General features: G+C 35.1%; 3 protein-coding genes across 3 annotated transcripts; 1 reads left to right on the top strand and 2 right to left on the bottom strand.

Moving 5' to 3' along the window:
• The first annotated feature begins 971 nt into the window (after positions 1-971).
• Positions 972-1,443, top strand: LOC139891155 (probable histone H2A.3). The gene has a single exon (XM_071874092.1). The coding sequence runs from the start codon at positions 1,022-1,024 to the stop codon at positions 1,421-1,423; it is 402 nt and encodes a 133-aa protein (XP_071730193.1). The 5' UTR covers positions 972-1,021; the 3' UTR covers positions 1,424-1,443.
• Positions 1,444-4,018: 2,575 nt separating this feature from the next.
• Positions 4,019-4,576, bottom strand: LOC139891154 (probable histone H2A.3). The gene is made up of 2 exons (XM_071874091.1): positions 4,385-4,576; positions 4,019-4,257 (listed from the first exon to the last, which is right to left on the bottom strand). Exons 1-2 carry the CDS (start codon positions 4,571-4,573, stop codon positions 4,048-4,050), a joined length of 399 nt encoding a protein of 132 aa, XP_071730192.1. The 5' UTR covers positions 4,574-4,576; the 3' UTR covers positions 4,019-4,047.
• A 13,201-nt stretch (positions 4,577-17,777) lies between these two features.
• Positions 17,778-18,227, bottom strand: LOC139888065 (uncharacterized). The gene has a single exon (XM_071871097.1). The coding sequence runs from the start codon at positions 18,225-18,227 to the stop codon at positions 17,778-17,780; it is 450 nt and encodes a 149-aa protein (XP_071727198.1).
• Between the last annotated feature and the right edge of the window lie 839 nt (positions 18,228-19,066).

The raw sequence follows: 19,066 nt of genomic DNA, 5'->3' as shown, positions 1-19,066 counted from the left end.
AGGAAAAATTAGGCTAAGTCTATTCATTCACTTTCTTCTATTTCTTTTATGTTAAAACTCTGAAAACAAATTTCATTTAACTTCTTTCCCAATCTTTTTTCTTCTCTTCAAAATTAAATTCTGTTCCAGAGCCTAAAGTTAATATGTAAAAGGAAAAATAAACCCGGCGAGAACATATGTGGGGAGATGGATTCTCAGAGCTAAACAAGGGAAGAAATGTGAGGGCAATGCGAAGAACCTCGAGATACAGACGTTTTTAAATGAAGACGTTTGAAATTGAGCTCCAATTTCATTGCTAGTAGGAAATACGAAGTAATAGATTATGCGTTTGATAAATGTCACTCTTACTCATAAATACTCCCTCCGTTCCAAATTTATTATTTTCTGACAAAAAAACACACAGTTTAAGAAAAAGTACATGTCATATATACATTTTTATTAACGTTCCAGTCTTTCCTCTTAATTTGTACCAATCTTTTTGTCATACATGAATAAAGTAGGGGCACAAAGGTTATTTAGTACTACGTACATTATTATTATTCATTTATGTAAGTGAACAATTAATTTGAGGCATCACAAAATAGAATAGTGGACAACAGATTTTGGAAAAGAGAGAATAATTTTAAGTTAATTTACTTAATTTTATTTTATTTATAATATGAAATAAATTACTGTATCTAAAATAATAAATGAGAATACATTGATAAATTTAGTGGTATTTAATTATTTTTGTAGGTTGAAAATCATTTTAGTACCACTAAAAATATAAAGATAGACGGAGTACATTTTTTGTTTTTAAGAGGGAGATACTAATATCAAAAATTGATTACTTAAATGATCCGTGATATCTGCCGTTCATTTTTAATCAAATAAATCTACGGTACACATGCGCAATCCATGTAGTCTATTCTCATTGGTTGATTTCACTACACTGACCACCTATAAAACCACAGAAAAAATACAACATCAATCAATCAATCAATCCATCGATTTCACAACAACAACAACAAAAAAAGAAGCAATGGCTGGAAGAGGAAAGTCGATAGGCTCAGCCGCCGTAGGAAAAAAATCAACATCTCGCAGCAGCAAAGCCGGTCTCCAGTTCCCGGTCGGTCGAGTCGCTCGGTTTATGCGAACCGGAAAGTACGCAGACCGGATCGGTGGTGGCGCTCCGGTTTACTTGGCAGCAGTGTTGGAGTACCTTGCAGCTGAAGTATTGGAACTAGCTGGTAATGCTGCAAGGGATAACAAAAAGACAAGAGTTGTGCCACGTCATATTCAGTTGGCAGTTAGGAATGATGAAGAGCTGAGTAGGTTGTTAGGAACGGTTACGATTGCTAATGGTGGTGTGATGCCTAATATTCATGCTCATTTGCTTCCTAAGAAAGCAGTTTCAGCTGTTAATTCTAATAATGATGATTAGGGTTTTCAATTTTTCGATTATTCGTGTTTGGTTGATTATATGTTAGTTATGACTTATGGATGTGAATGAAATATTTGGGAATTTAGTTAATTATTATTTTATTATTGAATTTTATATTAAAACCATAATTTGTACACTTATTGACAATAATACCCTTTGACCAGTTGACCTGCACCTTCAAAAATTAGTTGACATGTTGATTTCCAATTTCTAACGATAATAACTGAATTCTAACAACATATCTAGACCTTTAAAAGTACAGGAGCAATGATTTACTTCTGTCAATATAACTAACCATTCTTCATCATCCCTCTACTCAATCAACAGTTTAATCAATCATCAATGGCAGAACGAGTTAACTCAACAAACTCTGCTAACCCTAACCCAGAAGCCATATCTGCTGATGCTCCTCCACCACCCAAACGGATTCCTACACGTTCATCTTCGAATGCAATTGAAATGGACAATGCAACCAGAATCAATACAGAAATGTTGGAGGATGATCTTGATGACACTACAAGCGAATCAAAGGAAGAAGATGAAGGCAATAAAGGAGTTGGACTTTTAGACATTGTGGTGTTAAAGGATCTTGTTGAATATAAGAAACTGAATGGTGTATACCCATGGGAGAGTAAAGATCGGTTCAAAAAGTTCTGTCGTCCATGGGTTCTTAGGGGGTTTGGAACTTTAGGTGGATGGATAACTAAATTTGAAGAATTGAAGGATAAATACAAGAATCATAGTGGTCCAATTCAGCCGAGCAAAAGAGCCGAATACATAATGTGGAATATGGTTTTTGGAAATGAAGGAAGTAGCAGAAATGATGATAATCAGCCTCCAGTTTGATAAGATGAGTATTGGATTCTTTACAAGTTTGTGTACACTGAGATGATTTCTTACCTTGAGAAATCGAAAGGAAGAACATATGTTTCGTTTATAATTGGGTGTAATTCTTTGAAGTTTGAACGCTATCGCTGATAATAAAAAAGAGTGTTTGATGAATATTTTGCAACTGGAAGTGTCTTTTTTATTCATTGAGCAATATTGGTTTTGATTCTTTGATAACACTTGTACTGATAATTTCAGTTTTATGTAGGATTAGTTACTCTTGAATGCCTACTATACATTATTTCGCCTTTCTGCTCGTACAAGAATCCAATTGGTATTCAATTCTGTATCGATCCGTGAAGCCTGATTATGGTTTTGCCTAGAAGTAAGAAAGTGGGCTGAATAACGAGTCAATTTGGGTCAGAATGGGTTCATTTCTAAACTTTAGCCAAAGTCAGATCAATACCTTCTGTTATCTTCAAAAACAACCCCCAAAAGCTACTCCTGAGTCCTGAATCTCAAATCAAACATCACAACAAATTTTTTGTATTGATGATCTAAATTGTCTGTTATCAATCCAAATACAGAGTAGGTTTCACATAAGTCAGTCATGATAAATACATGTAACGCTTTTGACAACTGTAAATCCACTCTTGAATTCTCAAACGAAACTCAATTCATCAATTTTGGGGTTCAGTTAAGCTCGATCACTGTCTAACAGGATTGAAATTCTGGTTCATAATTCTCAAACGAAACTCAATTCATCAATTTTGGGGTTCAGTTAAGCTCGATCACTGTCTAACAGGATTGAAATTCTGGTTCATGATTAATTAAGCACAGGTGTCAGTTGATCTTCGAAAGCTGTAATTAGATAATGTGAAGAGTGCTAGCAAAGATAATCAAAAAGTGGTCAAAACATATACACATTGCTTCATAACACAACCCACAGACGGTCAGCTTAAACCAACCCATGAGCCACTAATATAATAGCTCGTTTTTGACCCGTATGCTCAAGCCCCATTATCATCACTCGTTATCGAAACATCATCGGAAGTATAGATTTGGACCTTCTAGGTACTATTTAACCAACTGGATCACAAAGTAAAAAGCAGATCATGAGCTCACAGCCCCAAACAACATGGTATGAAGCTCAAATCTGATGGCAACCATCATCAGATTCAAATGCACAACTGCAGTGTCTATAAGTTAACCATTATCAACCAAACATACCACAACAAGCCTTCAACTAAATTATGATTCAAATACATCACAACCATCTTGCCAAATTCCGATTCCGATATAATTTATACAAACATTCAGCAACTAACTTCAGCAACATTTCACATCACCATATGTAGCACTCCAACTACAACAGCCAACAAAAGAATCACCAAATGTTTCTGCCAACACCAAACTTTAAATGAAACTTGCAATTACATTTGTGTAAACAGTACACTAAAAAACAAAATAAATAATAACTTTGATTCACAATCTCAATACATGATGATCCTTTTTTTGGATCTACAATCTGTATGAACAAATTCACAAATCTCGAATGCATTGAAAGATTAAAAAATTAAGCAATTTCGTAAACGTACGATGCTAAATAACAATAACAAAGGAAAAAAAAAACTTATATCATCTCATTAAATTGAAACATATACAGACTAAATCATTAGACAAACTGTCTATTACAAAGCACCTACAAAATTTAAAATTTGAAATATAACACCAACAAGCATTAAAAATAAATAAAAAAAACTTCAATAACCCAAAAGCGGTAACTTTTTTTTTTTCTAATCATCATCAGCAGCCGGTTTCGAAGAACCAACCTTCTTCGGAAGTAAAAGGTTATGAATGTTAGGCATAACACCACCATTAGCAATGGTGACGTCACCGAGCAATTTACTCAATTCTTCATCGTTCCTAACCGCCAATTGAATATGTCTAGGCACAATTCTAGTTTTCTTATTGTCCCTTGCTGCGTTTCCCGCCAATTCAAGCACCTATTCACAATCAATTTCAAACATTCATTATATACCTAATAACGAAACCCTAGAATTTCAATCTTAAAATTACAGATAAAGGCCTCAAATTTATATAATAAAATAAGCAAAATTGAAATGTAAGTACCTCTGCGGCAAGGTATTCAAGAACGGCAGCGAGATAAACCGGAGCTCCGGCACCGACACGTTCGGCGTATTTACCGGCTTTGAGGAAACGAGCGATACGACCGACGGGGAATTGAAGTCCGGCTTTGCTACTACGTGATGTGGCCTTTTTGGGGGCTGCAGATCCTAGTGATTTGCCTCGTCCGGCCATTATTGTTGACGTTGATTTGGTGTTTTGGTTTGATTGGAGGTGAATATGAAATGGTATGTGATTGTGTATGTTTGTCGAATGGAACTATATATGAATCTGAATGTATTGCGGGTGGTTGTTATGGATATTGACCAATAGGATTGATGCCCACCGATCGTGATTTATGACCGTAGATTGAAATCGGATATGGCGGTTCGAGTTGATTTTATGATTGATTTGCTGGATTTAGTTACGTGCTTACGGCTCAACCGGTGTTTAATTTGTAACTCTAATGGGCTTCTAAAATGGGCCGGACTTTGCAGTTATACACAGAAGCTATGTTGGAGAATGTTACACTTGCAACTCTTTTAAATCATAAATAAATAGTACATAAAGATGGATGAAATAATTATTAATTATTATTAATTATTAATTATTAATTATTAATCCTTATATACTGGAGATTTGTGTAGTTTTACCTATAATTGATTTTAGTTTTTAGTTTGTGTTCACATTACAACTGGTCCCTCAACTTCGGTTATATTTATTCAACGGCCCCTCAAGTTTACACTTTCTTAGGGGTAAAAAGTGTAAATATATAATATATAATTTTATTAAAATAAAAGAAAATCCTTATATATATATATATATATACTAAAATTAAAATTGGTGGAGATTTGTGTAGTTTTAGTTATAATTGATTGTAGTTTTGAGTTTGTGTTCACATTACACCTAGTCCCTTAACTTCGGTTATATTTACCCAACGGTCCCTCAAGTTTACACTTTCTTATGGGTAAAAAGTGTAATATATATAATTTTATTAAAATAAAAGAAAATAATTCCACCCAAATTTATAGCGGGCCCTATCTTCGCGCTCGGTGCAACTAAAATTTTTCCGAGACTACCGTTCAACCCGAAAAAATCTTACGAACCCAACGGGACTAAGTATACGCGAAACGGACACTTCTCAAAAAACGCTAAACAAAACGACAGCCCGTATCTTTTCGCTCGCCGCGAGTTAAATTTTTTCGACATGAACGTCATACTCGAAATAATTTTATGAACAAAATGATAAAAAGTACGTTTGAAACGGACACTTTTTAAAAAACGCTAAAAACAACGACAACCCGTATCTTCCTGCTCGCCGCGAGTTATATTTTTTCGCCAATACCGTCAGACTCGAAATAATTTTATCAACAAAACGAAACTAACTGCGTTCGAACCAGTCATATTTTAAAAAACAGTAAATACGACAACACCAACAACGGCGCTTAACACATTGAGCGTTTTCCCTTCTGTAAATACATAAAGCTACGTTAAATATGAATACGCAGTCCGAAAGCCCCCGCCGCATCGCGCGGTCCGGACCCGGACTAGTTATTAAGAAGTTAGACTCTTTTTAATGGTGATGGGGTGATGGGGGGTGATGGGATTTTTGTGAGGTATAGTGCTGATGTGGCAAAGGTGATGGGAGTGATGGGTGATGGAGTTTATAGATGGGGTGATGGGGTGATGGAGTGCTGATGTGGCAAAAGTGATGGGGGTAATGGGGTGATAGACGTGATTGGGGTGTGATGGAGGTTGTTGGTCTCACATTTTTAATTTATTTTTCATTTTTGTTTGAGTTTTTATAATAATAATTATTATTATTAGTATTATCATTATTATTAATATTATTAATTCGTATTATTAATTATAATAATTATCACATAGAACATTCATTTTTTAACAGAACTTTTATTAAACACAAACAAACACGGTTACAAGTTTTTTTTTTAAAACTAAACATCCAACACAATTACAACGATAATTAAGTTAAACATTTAGAAATCTTCCGAATCACCGGACGAGTAGAAGTTGCTATCCGTGTCGTACTGTGGCCCGCTTGGTACATAGTCCTCTTCATGAGAGGGATCAATGTACCCCATCTCAACCGGATACTCGATGTACAGCTTGATTGACTCGTTGCGGGTCACAGCTTCACCCACAAGCATAGACCAGTCTTCTTCTTCTTTATGAGGAGTGGCTGGAACATTGGGTTCCTTGAAGAACCAGACTTGTGAGAATACAAGAGGTATCTCCTCCTTGAGGAAATCAAGCAGATTAGACAGTGGATGATTACGGACGTTCAAGAGGTACTCCCTTTGTTAGGCACTGACAGTGGTGGAGTAATTCTTGACCTCACGGTCGAATTCTCCACTGTAGTTCACTTGGACCAAAACATTAATTTGACTCATTTTGTGAAATGTCCCGTTCTTATTATTTAAAAACGTTCCATATTAATTGATTTCGTTGCGAGGTTTTGACCTCTATATGAGACGTTTTTCAAAGACTGCATTCATTTTTAAAACAAACCATAACCTTTATTTCATAAATAAAGGTTTAAAAAGCTTTACGTAGATTATCAAATAATGATAATCTAAAATATCCTGTTTACACACGACCATTACATAATGGTTTACAATACAAATATGTTACATCGAAATCAGTTTCTTGAATGCAGTTTTTACACAATATCATACAAACATGGACTCCAAATCTTGTCCTTATTTTAGTATGCAACAGCGGAAGCTCTTAGTATTCACCTGAGAATAAACATGCTTTAAACGTCAACAAAAATGTTGGTGAGTTATAGGTTTAACCTATATATATATATATCAAATCGTAACAATAGACCACAAGATTTCATATTTCAATACACATCCCATATATAGAGATAAAAATCATTTTCCCAGAATAACAACTTTTAAATCAAAGTTTATCATAGTTTTTAATTAACTAACCCAAAACAGCCGAAGGTGTTACTACGACGGCGTAAATCCGGTTTTACGGTGTTTTTCGTGTTTCCAGATTTTAAATCATTAAGTTAGCATATCATATAGATATAGAACATGTGTTTAGTTGATTTTAAAAGTCAAGTTAGAAGGATTAACTTTTATTTGCCAACAAGTTTAGAATTAACTAAACTATGTTCTAGTGATTACAAGTTTAAACCTTCGAATAAGATAGCTTTATATGTATGAATAGAATGATGTTATGAACATCATTACTACCTCAAGTTCCTTGGATAAACCTACTGGAAATGAGAAAAATAGATCTAGCTTCAAAGGATCCTTGGATGGCTTGAAAGTTCTTGAAGCAGAATCATGACACGAAAACAATTTCAAGTAAGATTTCCACTCGAAATAAGATTGTTATAGTTATAGAAATTGAATTAAAGTTTGAATATGATTATTACCTTGTATTAGAAAGATAACCTACTGTAAGTAACAAAGGTTTCTTGATCTTGGATGATTACTTGGAATGGATTTAGAAAACTTGGAAGTAAACTTGCAATCTTGGAAGTATTCTTGATTTTATGAAACTAGAACTTTTGGAATTTATGAAGAACACTTAGAAATTGAAGATAGAACTTGAGAGAGATCAATTAGATGAAGAAAATTGAAGAATGAAAGTGTTTGTAGGTATTTTTGGTCGTTGGTGTATGGATTAGATATAAAGGATATGTAATTTTGTTTTCATGTAAATAAGTCATGAATGATTACTCATATTTTTGTAATTTTATGAGATATTTCATGCTAGTTGCCAAATGATGGTTCCCACATGTGTTAGGTGACTCACATGGGCTGCTAAGAGCTGATCATTGGAGGGTATATACCAATAGTACATACATCTAAAAGCTGTGTATTGTACGAGTACGAATACGGGTGCATACGAGTAGAATTGTTGATGAAACTGAACGAGGATGTAATTGTAAGCATTTTTGTTAAGTAGAAGTATTTTGATAAGTGTCTTGAAGTCTTTCAAAAGTGTATGAATACATATTAAAACACTACATGTATATACATTTTAACTGAGTCGTTAAGTCATCGTTAGCCGTTACATGTAAGTGTTGTTTTGAAACCTTTAGGTTAACGATCTTGTTAAATGTTGTTAACCCAATGTTTATAATATCAAATGAGATTTTAAAGTATTATATTATCATGATATTATGATGTACGAATATCTCTTAATATGATATATATACATTAAATGTCGTTACAACGATAATCGTTACATATATGTCTCGTTTCAAAATCATTAAAGTTAGTAGTCTTGTTTTTTACATATGTAGTTCATTATTAATATACTTAATGATATGTTTACTTATCATAATATCATGTTAACTATATATATAACCATATATATGTCATCATATAGTTTTTACAAGTTTTAACGTTCGTGAATCACCGGTCAACTTGGGTGGTCAATTATCTATATGAAACCTATTTCAATTAATCAAGTCTTAACAAGTTTGATTGCTTAATATGTTGGAAACACTTAATCATGTAAATAACAATTTCATTTAATATATATATAAACATGGAAAAGTTCGGGTCACTACAGTATCTACCAGTTAAATAAATTTCGTCCCGAAATTTTAAGCAGTTGGAGGTGTTGACGTATCTTCTGGAAATAAATGCGGGTATTTCTTCTTCATCTGATCTTCTCATTCCCAGGTGAACTCGGGTCCTCTACGAGCATTCCATCGAACCTTAACAATTGGTATCTTGTTTTGCTTAAGTCTTTTAACCTCACGATCCATTATTTCGACGGGTTCTTCGATGAATTGAAGTTTTTCGTTGATTTGGATTTCATCTAACGAAATAGTGAGATCTTCTTTATCAAAACATTTCTTCAAATTCGAGACGTGGAAAGTGTTATGTACAGCCACGAGTTGTTGAGGTAGCTCCAGTTGGTAAGCTACTGGTCCGACACGATCTATAATCTTGAATGGTCCAATGTACCTTGGATTTACTTTCCCTCGTTTACCAAATCAAACAACGCCTTTCCAAGGTGAAACCTTAAGCATGACCATTTCTCCAATTTCAAACTCTATATCTTTTCTTTTACTGTCCGCGTAGCTCTTTTGTCGACCCTGGGCGGTTTTCAATCTTTGTTGAATTTGGATGATTTTCTCGGTAGTTTCTTGTATTATCTCCGGACCCGTAATCTGTCTATCCCCCACTTCACTCCAACAAATCGGAGACCTGCACTTTCTACCATAAAGTGCTTCAAACGGAGCCATCTCAATGCTTGAATGGTAGCTGTTGTTGTAGGAAAATTCTGCTAACAGTAGATGTCGATCCCAACTGTTTCCGAAATCAATAACACATGCTCGTAGCATGTCTTCAAGCGTTTGTATCGTCCTTTCGCTCTGCCCATCAGTTTGTGGATGATAGGCAGTACTCATGTCTAGACGAGTTCCTAATGCTTGCTGTAATGTCTGCCAGAATCTTGAAATAAATTTGCCATCCCTATCAGAGATAATAGAGATTGGTATTCCATGTCTGGAGACGACTTCCTTCAAATACAGTCGTGCTAACTTCTCCATCTTGTCATCTTCTCTTATTGGCAGGAAGTGTGCTGATTTGGTGAGACGATCAACTATTACCCAAATAGTATCAAAACCACTTGCAGTCCTTGGCAATTTAGTGATGAAATCCATGGTAATGTTTTCCCATTTCCATTCCGGGATTTCGGGTTGTTGAAGTAGACCTGATGGTTTCTGATGCTCAGCTTTGACCTTAGAACACATCAAACATTCTTCTACGTATTTAGCAACATCGGCTTTCATACCCGGCCACCAAAAATGTTTCTTAAGATCCTTGTACATCTTCCCCGTTCCAGGATGTATTGAGTATCTGGTTTTATGAGCTTCTCTAAGTACCATTTCTCTCATATCTCCAAATTTTGGTACCCAAATTCTTTCAGCCCTATACCGGGTTCCGTCTTCCCGAATATTAAGATGCTTCTCCGATCCTTTGGGTATTTCATCCTTTAAATTTCCCTCTTTTAAAACTCCTTGTTGCGCCTCCTTTATTTGAGTAGTAAGGTTAGTGTGAATCATTATATTCATAGATTTTACTCGAATGGGTTCTCTGTCCTTTCTGCTCAAGGCGTCGGCTACCACATTTGCCATCCCCGGGTGGTAACGAATCTCAAAGTCGTAATCATTCAACAATTCAATCCACCTACACTGCCTCATATTCAGTTGTTTCTGATTAAATATGTGTTGAAGACTTTTGTGGTCGGTATATATAATACTTTTGACCCCATATAAGTAGTGCCTCCAAGTCTTTAATGCAAAAACAACCGCGCCTAATTCCAAATCATGCGTCGTATAATTTTGCTCGTGAATCTTCAATTGTCTAGACGCATAAGCAATCACCTTCGTCCGTTGCATTAATACACAACCGAGACCTTGCTTTGATGCATCACAATAAATCACAAAATCATCATTCCCTTCAGGCAATGACAATATAGGTGCCGTAGTTAGCTTTTTCTTCAATAATTGAAACGCCTTCTCTTGTTCATCCTTCCATTCAAATTTCTTCCCTTTATGCGTTAATGCAGTCAAGGGTTTTGCTATTTTGGAGAAATCTTGGATGAATCTTCTGTAGTAACCAGCCAATCCTAAAAATTGACGTATATGCTTCGGAGTTTTTGGGGTTTTCCACTTTTCAACGGTTTCGATCTTTGCCGGGTCCACCTGGATACCTTCTTTGTTCACTATGTGATCGAGGAATTGAACTTCTTCCAACCAAAATGTACACTTTGAAAACTTAGCGTACAGTTTTTCTTTCCTCAATACTTCTAGCACTTTTCTCAAATGTTCTTCGTGCTCTTGATCATTCTTTGAGTAAATAAGTATGTCATCGATGAAAACAATGACAAACTTGTCAAGATATGGCCCATACACTCGGTTCATAAGGTCCATGAACACGGCTGGTGCGTTAGTCAATCCAAACGGCATAACCATAAACTCGTAATGACCATAACGCGCAGTTTTTGGAATATCATCCTCCTTTACTCGCATTTGATGATATCCAGATCGTAAATCGATCTTCGAATAAACTGACGAGCCTTGTAGTTGATCAAATAAGTCGTCAATTCTCGGCAGTGGATAACGGTTTTTGATGGTAAGTTTGTTCAACTCTCTGTAGTCAATACACAACCTAAATGTACCATCCTTCTTCTTGACAAACAAAACAGGAGCTCCCCATGGTGATGTGCTTGGTCGAATGAAACCACGTTCTAATAGTTCTTGCAGTTGGCTTTGCAGTTCTTTCATCTCGCTGGGTGCGAGTCTATAAGGAGCACGAGCTATAGGTGCAGCTCCTGGTACAAGATCTATTTGAAATTCAACAGATCGATATGGAGGTAGTCCCGGTAATTCTTTCGGAAATACATCGGGAAATTCTTTTGCGACGGGAACATCATTGATGCTCTTTTCTTCAGTTTGTACTTTCTCGACGTGTGCTAGAACAGCATAGCAACCTTTTCTTATTAGTTTTTGTGCCTTCAGGTTATTAATAAGATTTAACTTTGCGTTTCTCTTTTCTCCGTACACCATTAAAGGTTTTCCTTTTTCTCGTATAATGCGAATTACATTTTTGTAACAAACGATCTCTGCTTTCACTTCTCTCAACCAATCCATACCGATTATCACATCAAAACTCCCTAACTCTACTGGTATCAAGTCAATCTTAAATGTTTCGCTAACCAGTTTAATTTCTCGATTCCGACATATATTATCTGCTGAAATTAATTTACCATTTGCTAATTCGAGTAAAAATTTACTATCCAACGGCGTCAATGGGCAACTTAATTTAGCACAAAAATCACTACTCATATAGCTTCTATCCGCACCCGAATCAAATAAAACGTAAGCAGATTTATTGTCAATAAGAAACGTACCCGTAACAAGCTCCGGGTCTTCCTGTGCCTCTGCCGCATTAATATTGAAAACTCTTCCGCGGCCTTGTCCATTCGTGTTCTCCTGGTTCGGGCAATTTCTAATAATGTGGCCAGATTTTCCACATTTATAACAAACTACATTGGCATAACTTGCTCCGACACTACTTGCTCTGCCATTACTCGTTCCGACACCATTTGTTCCTTTCGTTCTGTTAACCCCTGGTCCGTAGACCTCACACTTCGCCGCGCTATGACCATTTCTTTTACACTTGTTGCAAAATTTGGTGCAGAACCCCGAGTGATACTTTTCACACCTTTGGCATAGCTACTTCTGATTGTTGTTGTTGTTGCGGTTATTATTGTTGTTGGGATGATTGTTGTAGTTGCTGTTGTTTTTGTTGTTGTTGGGCCGTTTGTTGTAGTTGCGATTGATGTTGCGATTGTTGGGATAATTGTTGCGATTATTATTGTAATTGCTATTGTTGTTGTATTGGTGATTCTTATCACCGTTTTCCTCCCACTTTCTTTTGACTTGCTTCACATTGGCCTCTTCAGCAGTCTGTTCTTTAATTCTTTCTTCAATCTGGTTCACTAGTTTGTGAGCCATTCTACATGCTTGTTGTATGGAGGCGGGCTCGTGTGAACTTATATCTTCTTGGATTCTTTCAGGTAATCCTTTCACAAACGCGCCGATCTACTCTTCCTCGTCTTTGAACGCTCCCGGACACAATAGGCACAATTCTGTGAATCGTCTTTCGTACGTGGTAATATCAAATCCTTGGGTTCGTAACCCTCTAAGTTCTGTCTTGAGCTTATTGACCTCAGTTCTGGGACGGTACTTCTCATTCATCAAGTGCTTGAATGCTGACCACGGTAGTGTATTCCACCATGTTAACGCAGAACCTGTGAAGGTATGTGTAGCGTACTTCACTTTGTCCTCTTCAGTACACTTACTTATGGCAAACACCGATTCGACCTTCTCGGTCCACCGTTTCAATCCGATCGGTCCTTCGGTTCCATCAAATTCCAAAGGTTTGCAGGCAGCGAATTCTTTGTAGGTGCATCCTACACGATTTCCTGTACTGCTAGATTCAAGGTTATTGTTGGTATGTAGCGCAGCCTGTACTGCGGCTATGTTTACAGTAAGAAAGGTACGAAATTCCTCTTCGCTCATATTCATGGTTTGTCGAGTAGTCGGTGCCATTTCCTTCAAATAGTCAAATGAAACAAGTTAATCATACAGAATATTAAGAGTAGTCAATAGTATCTCATAGCATAATATGAACTCATTTATAAAAGCTTTTTCTTCATATTAGCATTTTATAAGTTTAAATTCGAGTAGTACCTACCCGTTAAGTTCATACTTAGTAGCTAATATACAATTCAACTACTACAATTCTATATGAAAAACTGATTATAATAATATTTCGCGTTCAAACTTTTTCACAATATCTTACAAACTTACAATACCGCTTATTTTACATATAACATGAAATATAGCACACAATAACTTTGATAAAAGATAGTTGTGAAGATAATTCTAGCTAGTACACAAGTCGTTCAGCAAAGGCAATAAAGACACGTAATTCATACGTCCAGAAACAAGTCATACATTCTGGTTTTACTAGGACTACTTCCCATCCTTGGTCTTGTGGAACATAACCGTTATGGCCGTTGATAAGACAGCGTGTTGTAACGTCGTCAAAGGGACGAGGGTTACGTAATATCCAACAGTCCCTTAACAATCTAAAAACCTCATTTCTTACCCCAAGGAATTCTTGGAACGTTCTTCGAATGTCTTACAAACTGATTTTGCCATAAATAGTTGTGCCGAGGAATTCTGACCGACTCTAGACAAGATTTCATCAATCATGTCTCCGGGTAAGTCTTCTAAAATATTGGGTTGTCTATCCATTTTGTGTTTTTATACTGTAAAATAGACAAGAGTTAGATTCATAAAAAAAATACTTATTAATACAAGCAATTTTTACATATATCATAAAGCATAAGCACACTATATTACATATATTACACCACACGAATACAACTATCTTATTCCGACTCGCTCGTTTCTTCTTCTTCTTTAGTTTTAGTTCGTTTTGACAAGTTTCTAGGGATATATGATGTTCCCATAATACGAGCTGTCGTTTTCCACAACGGTTTAGAAAAACCTGGTGGTTTAGAGGTTCCCGGATCATTGTTACAACTTAAGGGCTTCGGGGGTTGACGATACATATAAAGTTCATCGGGGTTGGAATTAGATTTCTCTATTTTTATGCCCTTTCCCTTATTATTTTCTTTTGCCTTTTTAAATTCAGTTGGGGTAATTTCTATAACATCATCGGAATTCTCGTCGGAATCCGATTCATCGGAGAATTGGTAATCCTCCCAATATTTTGCTTCCTTGGCGGAAACACCATTGACCATAATTAACCTTGGTCGGTTGGTTGAGGATTTTCTTTTACTTAACCATTTTATTATTTCCCCCACCGGTTCTAATTCCTCCTCCGGTTCCTCCTCTTCCGGTTCTGATTCTTCTTCCGGTTCTGATTCTTCTTCCGGTTCTTCTTCGGGAACTTGTGAATCAGTCCAATATATATTAAACTCTTCGTTATTATTAGGTGAGTCAATGGGATTTGTGTTAGAGGTAGACATCTATCACACAATATCAAACATGTTAAGGGATTAATATATCACATAATATATACATGTTAATAATATATAGTTTCCAACAAAAATGTTAAGCAATCATTTTTAAAGAAAACACGGTCAAAGTCCAGACTCACTAATGCATCCTAACAAACTCGATAAGACACACTAATGCAAAATTCTGGTTCTCTAAGACCAACGCTCGGATACCAACTGAAATGTCCCGTTCTTATTGATTAAAAACGTTCCATATTAATTAATTTCGTTGCGAGGTTTTGACCTCTATATGAGACGTTTTTCAAAGACTGCATTCATTTTTAAAACAAACCATAACCTTTATTTCATAAATAAAGGTTTAAAAAGCTTTACGTAGATTATCAAATAATGATAATCTAAAATATCCTATTTACACACGACCATTACATAATGGTTTACAATACAAATATGTTACATCGAAATCAGTTTCTTGAATGCAGTTTTTACACAATATCATACAAACATGGACTCTAAATCTTGTCCTTATTTTAGTATGCAACAGCGGAAGCTCTTAGTATTCACCTGAGAATAAACATGCTTTAAACGTCAACAAAAATGTTGGTGAGTTATAGGTTTAACCTATATATATATATCAAATCGTAACAATAGACCACAAGATTTCATATTTCAATACACATCCCATACATAGAGATAAAAATCATTTTCCCAGAATAACAACTTTTAAATCAAAGTTTATCATAGTTTTTAATTAACTAACCCAAAACAGCCCGCGGTGTTACTACGACGGCGTAAATCCGGTTTTACGGTGTTTTTCGTGTTTCCAGGTTTTAAATCATTAAGTTAGCATATCATATAGATATAGAACATGTGTTTAGTTGATTTTAAAAGTCAAGTTAGAAGGATTAACTTTTATTTGCGAACAAGTTTAGAATTAACTAAACTATGTTCTAGTGATTACAAGTTTAAACCTTCGAATAAGATAACTTTATATGTATGAATAGAATGATGTTATGAACATCATTACTACCTCAAGTTCCTTGGATAAACCTACTGGAAATGAGAAAAATAGATCTATCTTCAAAGGATCCTTGGATGGCTTGAAAGTTCTTGAAGCAGAATCATGACACGAAAACAATTTCAAGTAAGATTTCCACTCGAAATAAGATTGTTATAGTTATAGAAATTGAATTAAAGTTTGAATATGATTATTACCTTGTATTAGAAAGATAACCTACTGTAAGTAACAAAGGTTTCTTGATCTTGGATGATTACTTGAAATGGATTTAGAAAACTTGGAAGTAAACTTGCAATCTTGGAAGTATTCTTGATTTTATGAAACTAGAACTTTTGGAATTTATGAAGAACACTTAGAACTTGAAGATAGAACTTGAGAGAGATCAATTAGATGAAGAAAATTGAAGAATGAAAGTGTTTGTAGGTATTTTTGGTCGTTGGTGTATGGATTATATATAAAGGATATGTAATTTTGTTTTCATGTAAATAAGTCATGAATGATTACTCATATTTTTGTAATTTTATGAGATATTTCATGCTAGTTGCCAAATGATGGTTCCCACATGTGTTAGGTGACTCACATGGGCTGCTAAGAGCTGATCATTGGAGGGTATATACCAATAGTACATACATCTAAAAGCTGTGTATTGTACGAGTACGAATACGGGTGCATACGAGTAGAATTGTTGATGAAACTGAACGAGGATGTAATTGTAAGCATTTTTGTTAAGTAGAAGTATTTTGATAAGTGTCTTGAAGTCTTTCAAAAGTGTATGAATACATATTAAAACACTACATGTATATACATTTTAACTGAGTCGTTAAGTCATCGTTAGCCGTTACATGTAAGTGTTGTTTTGAAACCTTTAGGTTAACGATCTTGTTAAATGTTGTTAACCCAATGTTTATAATATCAAATGAGATTTTAAAGTATTATATTATCATGATATTATGATGTACGAATATCTCTTAATATGATATATATACATTAAATGTCGTTACAACGATAATCGTTACATATATGTCTCGTTTCAAAATCATTAAAGTTAGTAGTCTTGTTTTTTACATATGTAGTTCATTATTAATATACTTAATGATATGTTTACTTATCATAATATCATGTTAACTATATATATAACCATATATATGTCATCATATAGTTTTTACAAGTTTTAACGTTCGTGAATCACCGGTCAACTTGGGTGGTCAATTATCTATATGAAACCTATTTCAATTAATCAAGTCTTAACAAGTTTGATTGCTTAATATGTTGGAAACACTTAATCATGTAAATAACAATTTCATTTAATATATATATAAACATGGAAAAGTTCGGGTCACTACATTTTGAAGTAGTAGAGAAGTTTTGAAGTAGGTGTGGTTTGATGAGAAATGAGGGGTTCTATTTATAGAGGTAGAAGGTAGTAGGTAGTTGTTTCAATAAACACGTTTGTTGAATACAGCTATAATAAACATGTCAAAGAATCTCTGTCTTCATCAGCTTTAATTAAAGCATCTCTGATGCATGGCTCTCTAGTCAAGGAATCTCTGTTAAATACAGCTTTAATTAAAGCTGCTATGCTATGTCAAATCATCTCAGTTTTCTGAAAGCATCTTTGCTCAGTTATGAAATAAATTAAAGATAACGATTAAAATTTATTCAAATTAAAGATAACGGTTACAAATTATTCAAATTATTCAAATTAAAGATAACGCATACAAATTATTCAAATTACTGAAATTAAACGCAAAACAAACTGAAATTAAATTAAGCATTTAAAGTTCTAAAGTTTGGTGAAAGGTCCCAAATGTGTTGAGTGAGATCTTATCGGAGTTGGTCATGAATGTTTCTATCTCGTATTTCTTGATCTCTTACATCACGACTTGTAGATCGATTCCTTACATAGTTAGGATTAGCTTCTCTAGTCTTAAGTAATTCTTCCTCGAGCAATGAAATGTTGAAGCCATTATCCTCAACTATCATGTTGTGCAATAACACATAACAATATAATATTCGCCTCAACTTGTTGACACTTTGTGGTCGTCCAGCCATTTGTAGAATATGAAATCTACCCTGAAGAACACCGAATGTTCTCTCAACATCTTTACGTGCACTTTCTTGTAAGCGTTTAAATTTTATACGGGGCTCTTCTGTTGGGGTCGAATACGCCTTAATTAATGTTGCCCAATCTGGGTAAATGCCATCAGCTAAATAATAACCGTTTGTGTAAGTATTACCATTTACAGTAAATGGTGCAAATGGTCCAGTTTCCATTTTTTGATGTCATCGAACAACGAAGATTGATTCAAAACATTAACATCGTTGTTAGCACCCGCAGCACCAAAGAATGCATGCTAAATCCACGTATCATATGAAGCAACGGCTTCAAGAACAATGGTTGGGTGTTTTTGATGACCACTCGTATATTGCCCTTTCCAAGTAACTGGACAATTCCTCCACTGCCAATGCATGCAGTCGATGCTTCCAAGCATTCCATTAAAATCATGCTTTTCTTCATGAGCGCGAAAAAATGAACTATATCGCTACTCGTTGGTTTCCTCAAATATTCATCAACCAAAAGTTCCAAAATACATCTACAAAACATTTCAAGACATACTATAGATGTACATTCGGACATTTGCAGGTATTCGTCAAATATGTCCGCTGTTGTACCGTACGCCAATTGACGCAACGCAGATGTACACTTTTGTATCGTTGAAAAACTTTGTCGACCAAGAGCATCAATTTTTGGTTTAAAAAAAATCAAAATGTCTTGGTAAAGGTTGAACATCGTAAGCAAGTATATCATTTATGATGCGTAAGAATAAATCTTTACTCATTCTAAAACGTCTTTTAAAGTGACGATCGTGATATTTTGGAGATTCCCGAAAATAGTGTTTGTGTAACATTTCACCTGCTTGTTCACGATCTCTATGAATGTATGTTCGAGACCGTGGAACTCGTTCGTTGTTAACAGGTTCTTCAGCCTCTTCAGCATCAAATTCTTCGGCCATTGCTCGTAAAAATTCCAAATCTTCAAGATCATCGGAATCCCACATATCAAAAGCATTAAACAAACTTTGTGACATTTTTTTTTTTTGAGAAGTTTAGAA

The sequence above is a fragment of the Rutidosis leptorrhynchoides genome, chromosome 2, assembly GCF_046630445.1.
Source record: "Rutidosis leptorrhynchoides isolate AG116_Rl617_1_P2 chromosome 2, CSIRO_AGI_Rlap_v1, whole genome shotgun sequence".
NCBI classification, from domain to species: Eukaryota; Viridiplantae; Streptophyta; class Magnoliopsida; order Asterales; family Asteraceae; genus Rutidosis; species Rutidosis leptorrhynchoides.
The sequence above is the reverse complement of the archived record's forward strand: the minus strand, read 5'-3'. Positions and strand labels throughout refer to the sequence as shown.

Bases quoted from the DNA above. Each gene is read 5' to 3' on its own strand.
- LOC139888065 (XM_071871097.1), bottom strand. From the start codon at position 18,227: ATGGAAACTGGACCATTTGCACCATTTACTGTAAATGGTAATACTTAC.
- LOC139891155 (XM_071874092.1), top strand. From the start codon at position 1,022: ATGGCTGGAAGAGGAAAGTCGATAGGCTCAGCCGCCGTAGGAAAAAAA.
- LOC139891154 (XM_071874091.1), bottom strand. From the start codon at position 4,573: ATGGCCGGACGAGGCAAATCACTAGGATCTGCAGCCCCCAAAAAGGCC. The intron at 4,258-4,384 runs GTACTTACATTT...GATTGTGAATAG, and splicing joins TTGAATACCTTGCCGCAGAG to GTGCTTGAATTGGCGGGAAA.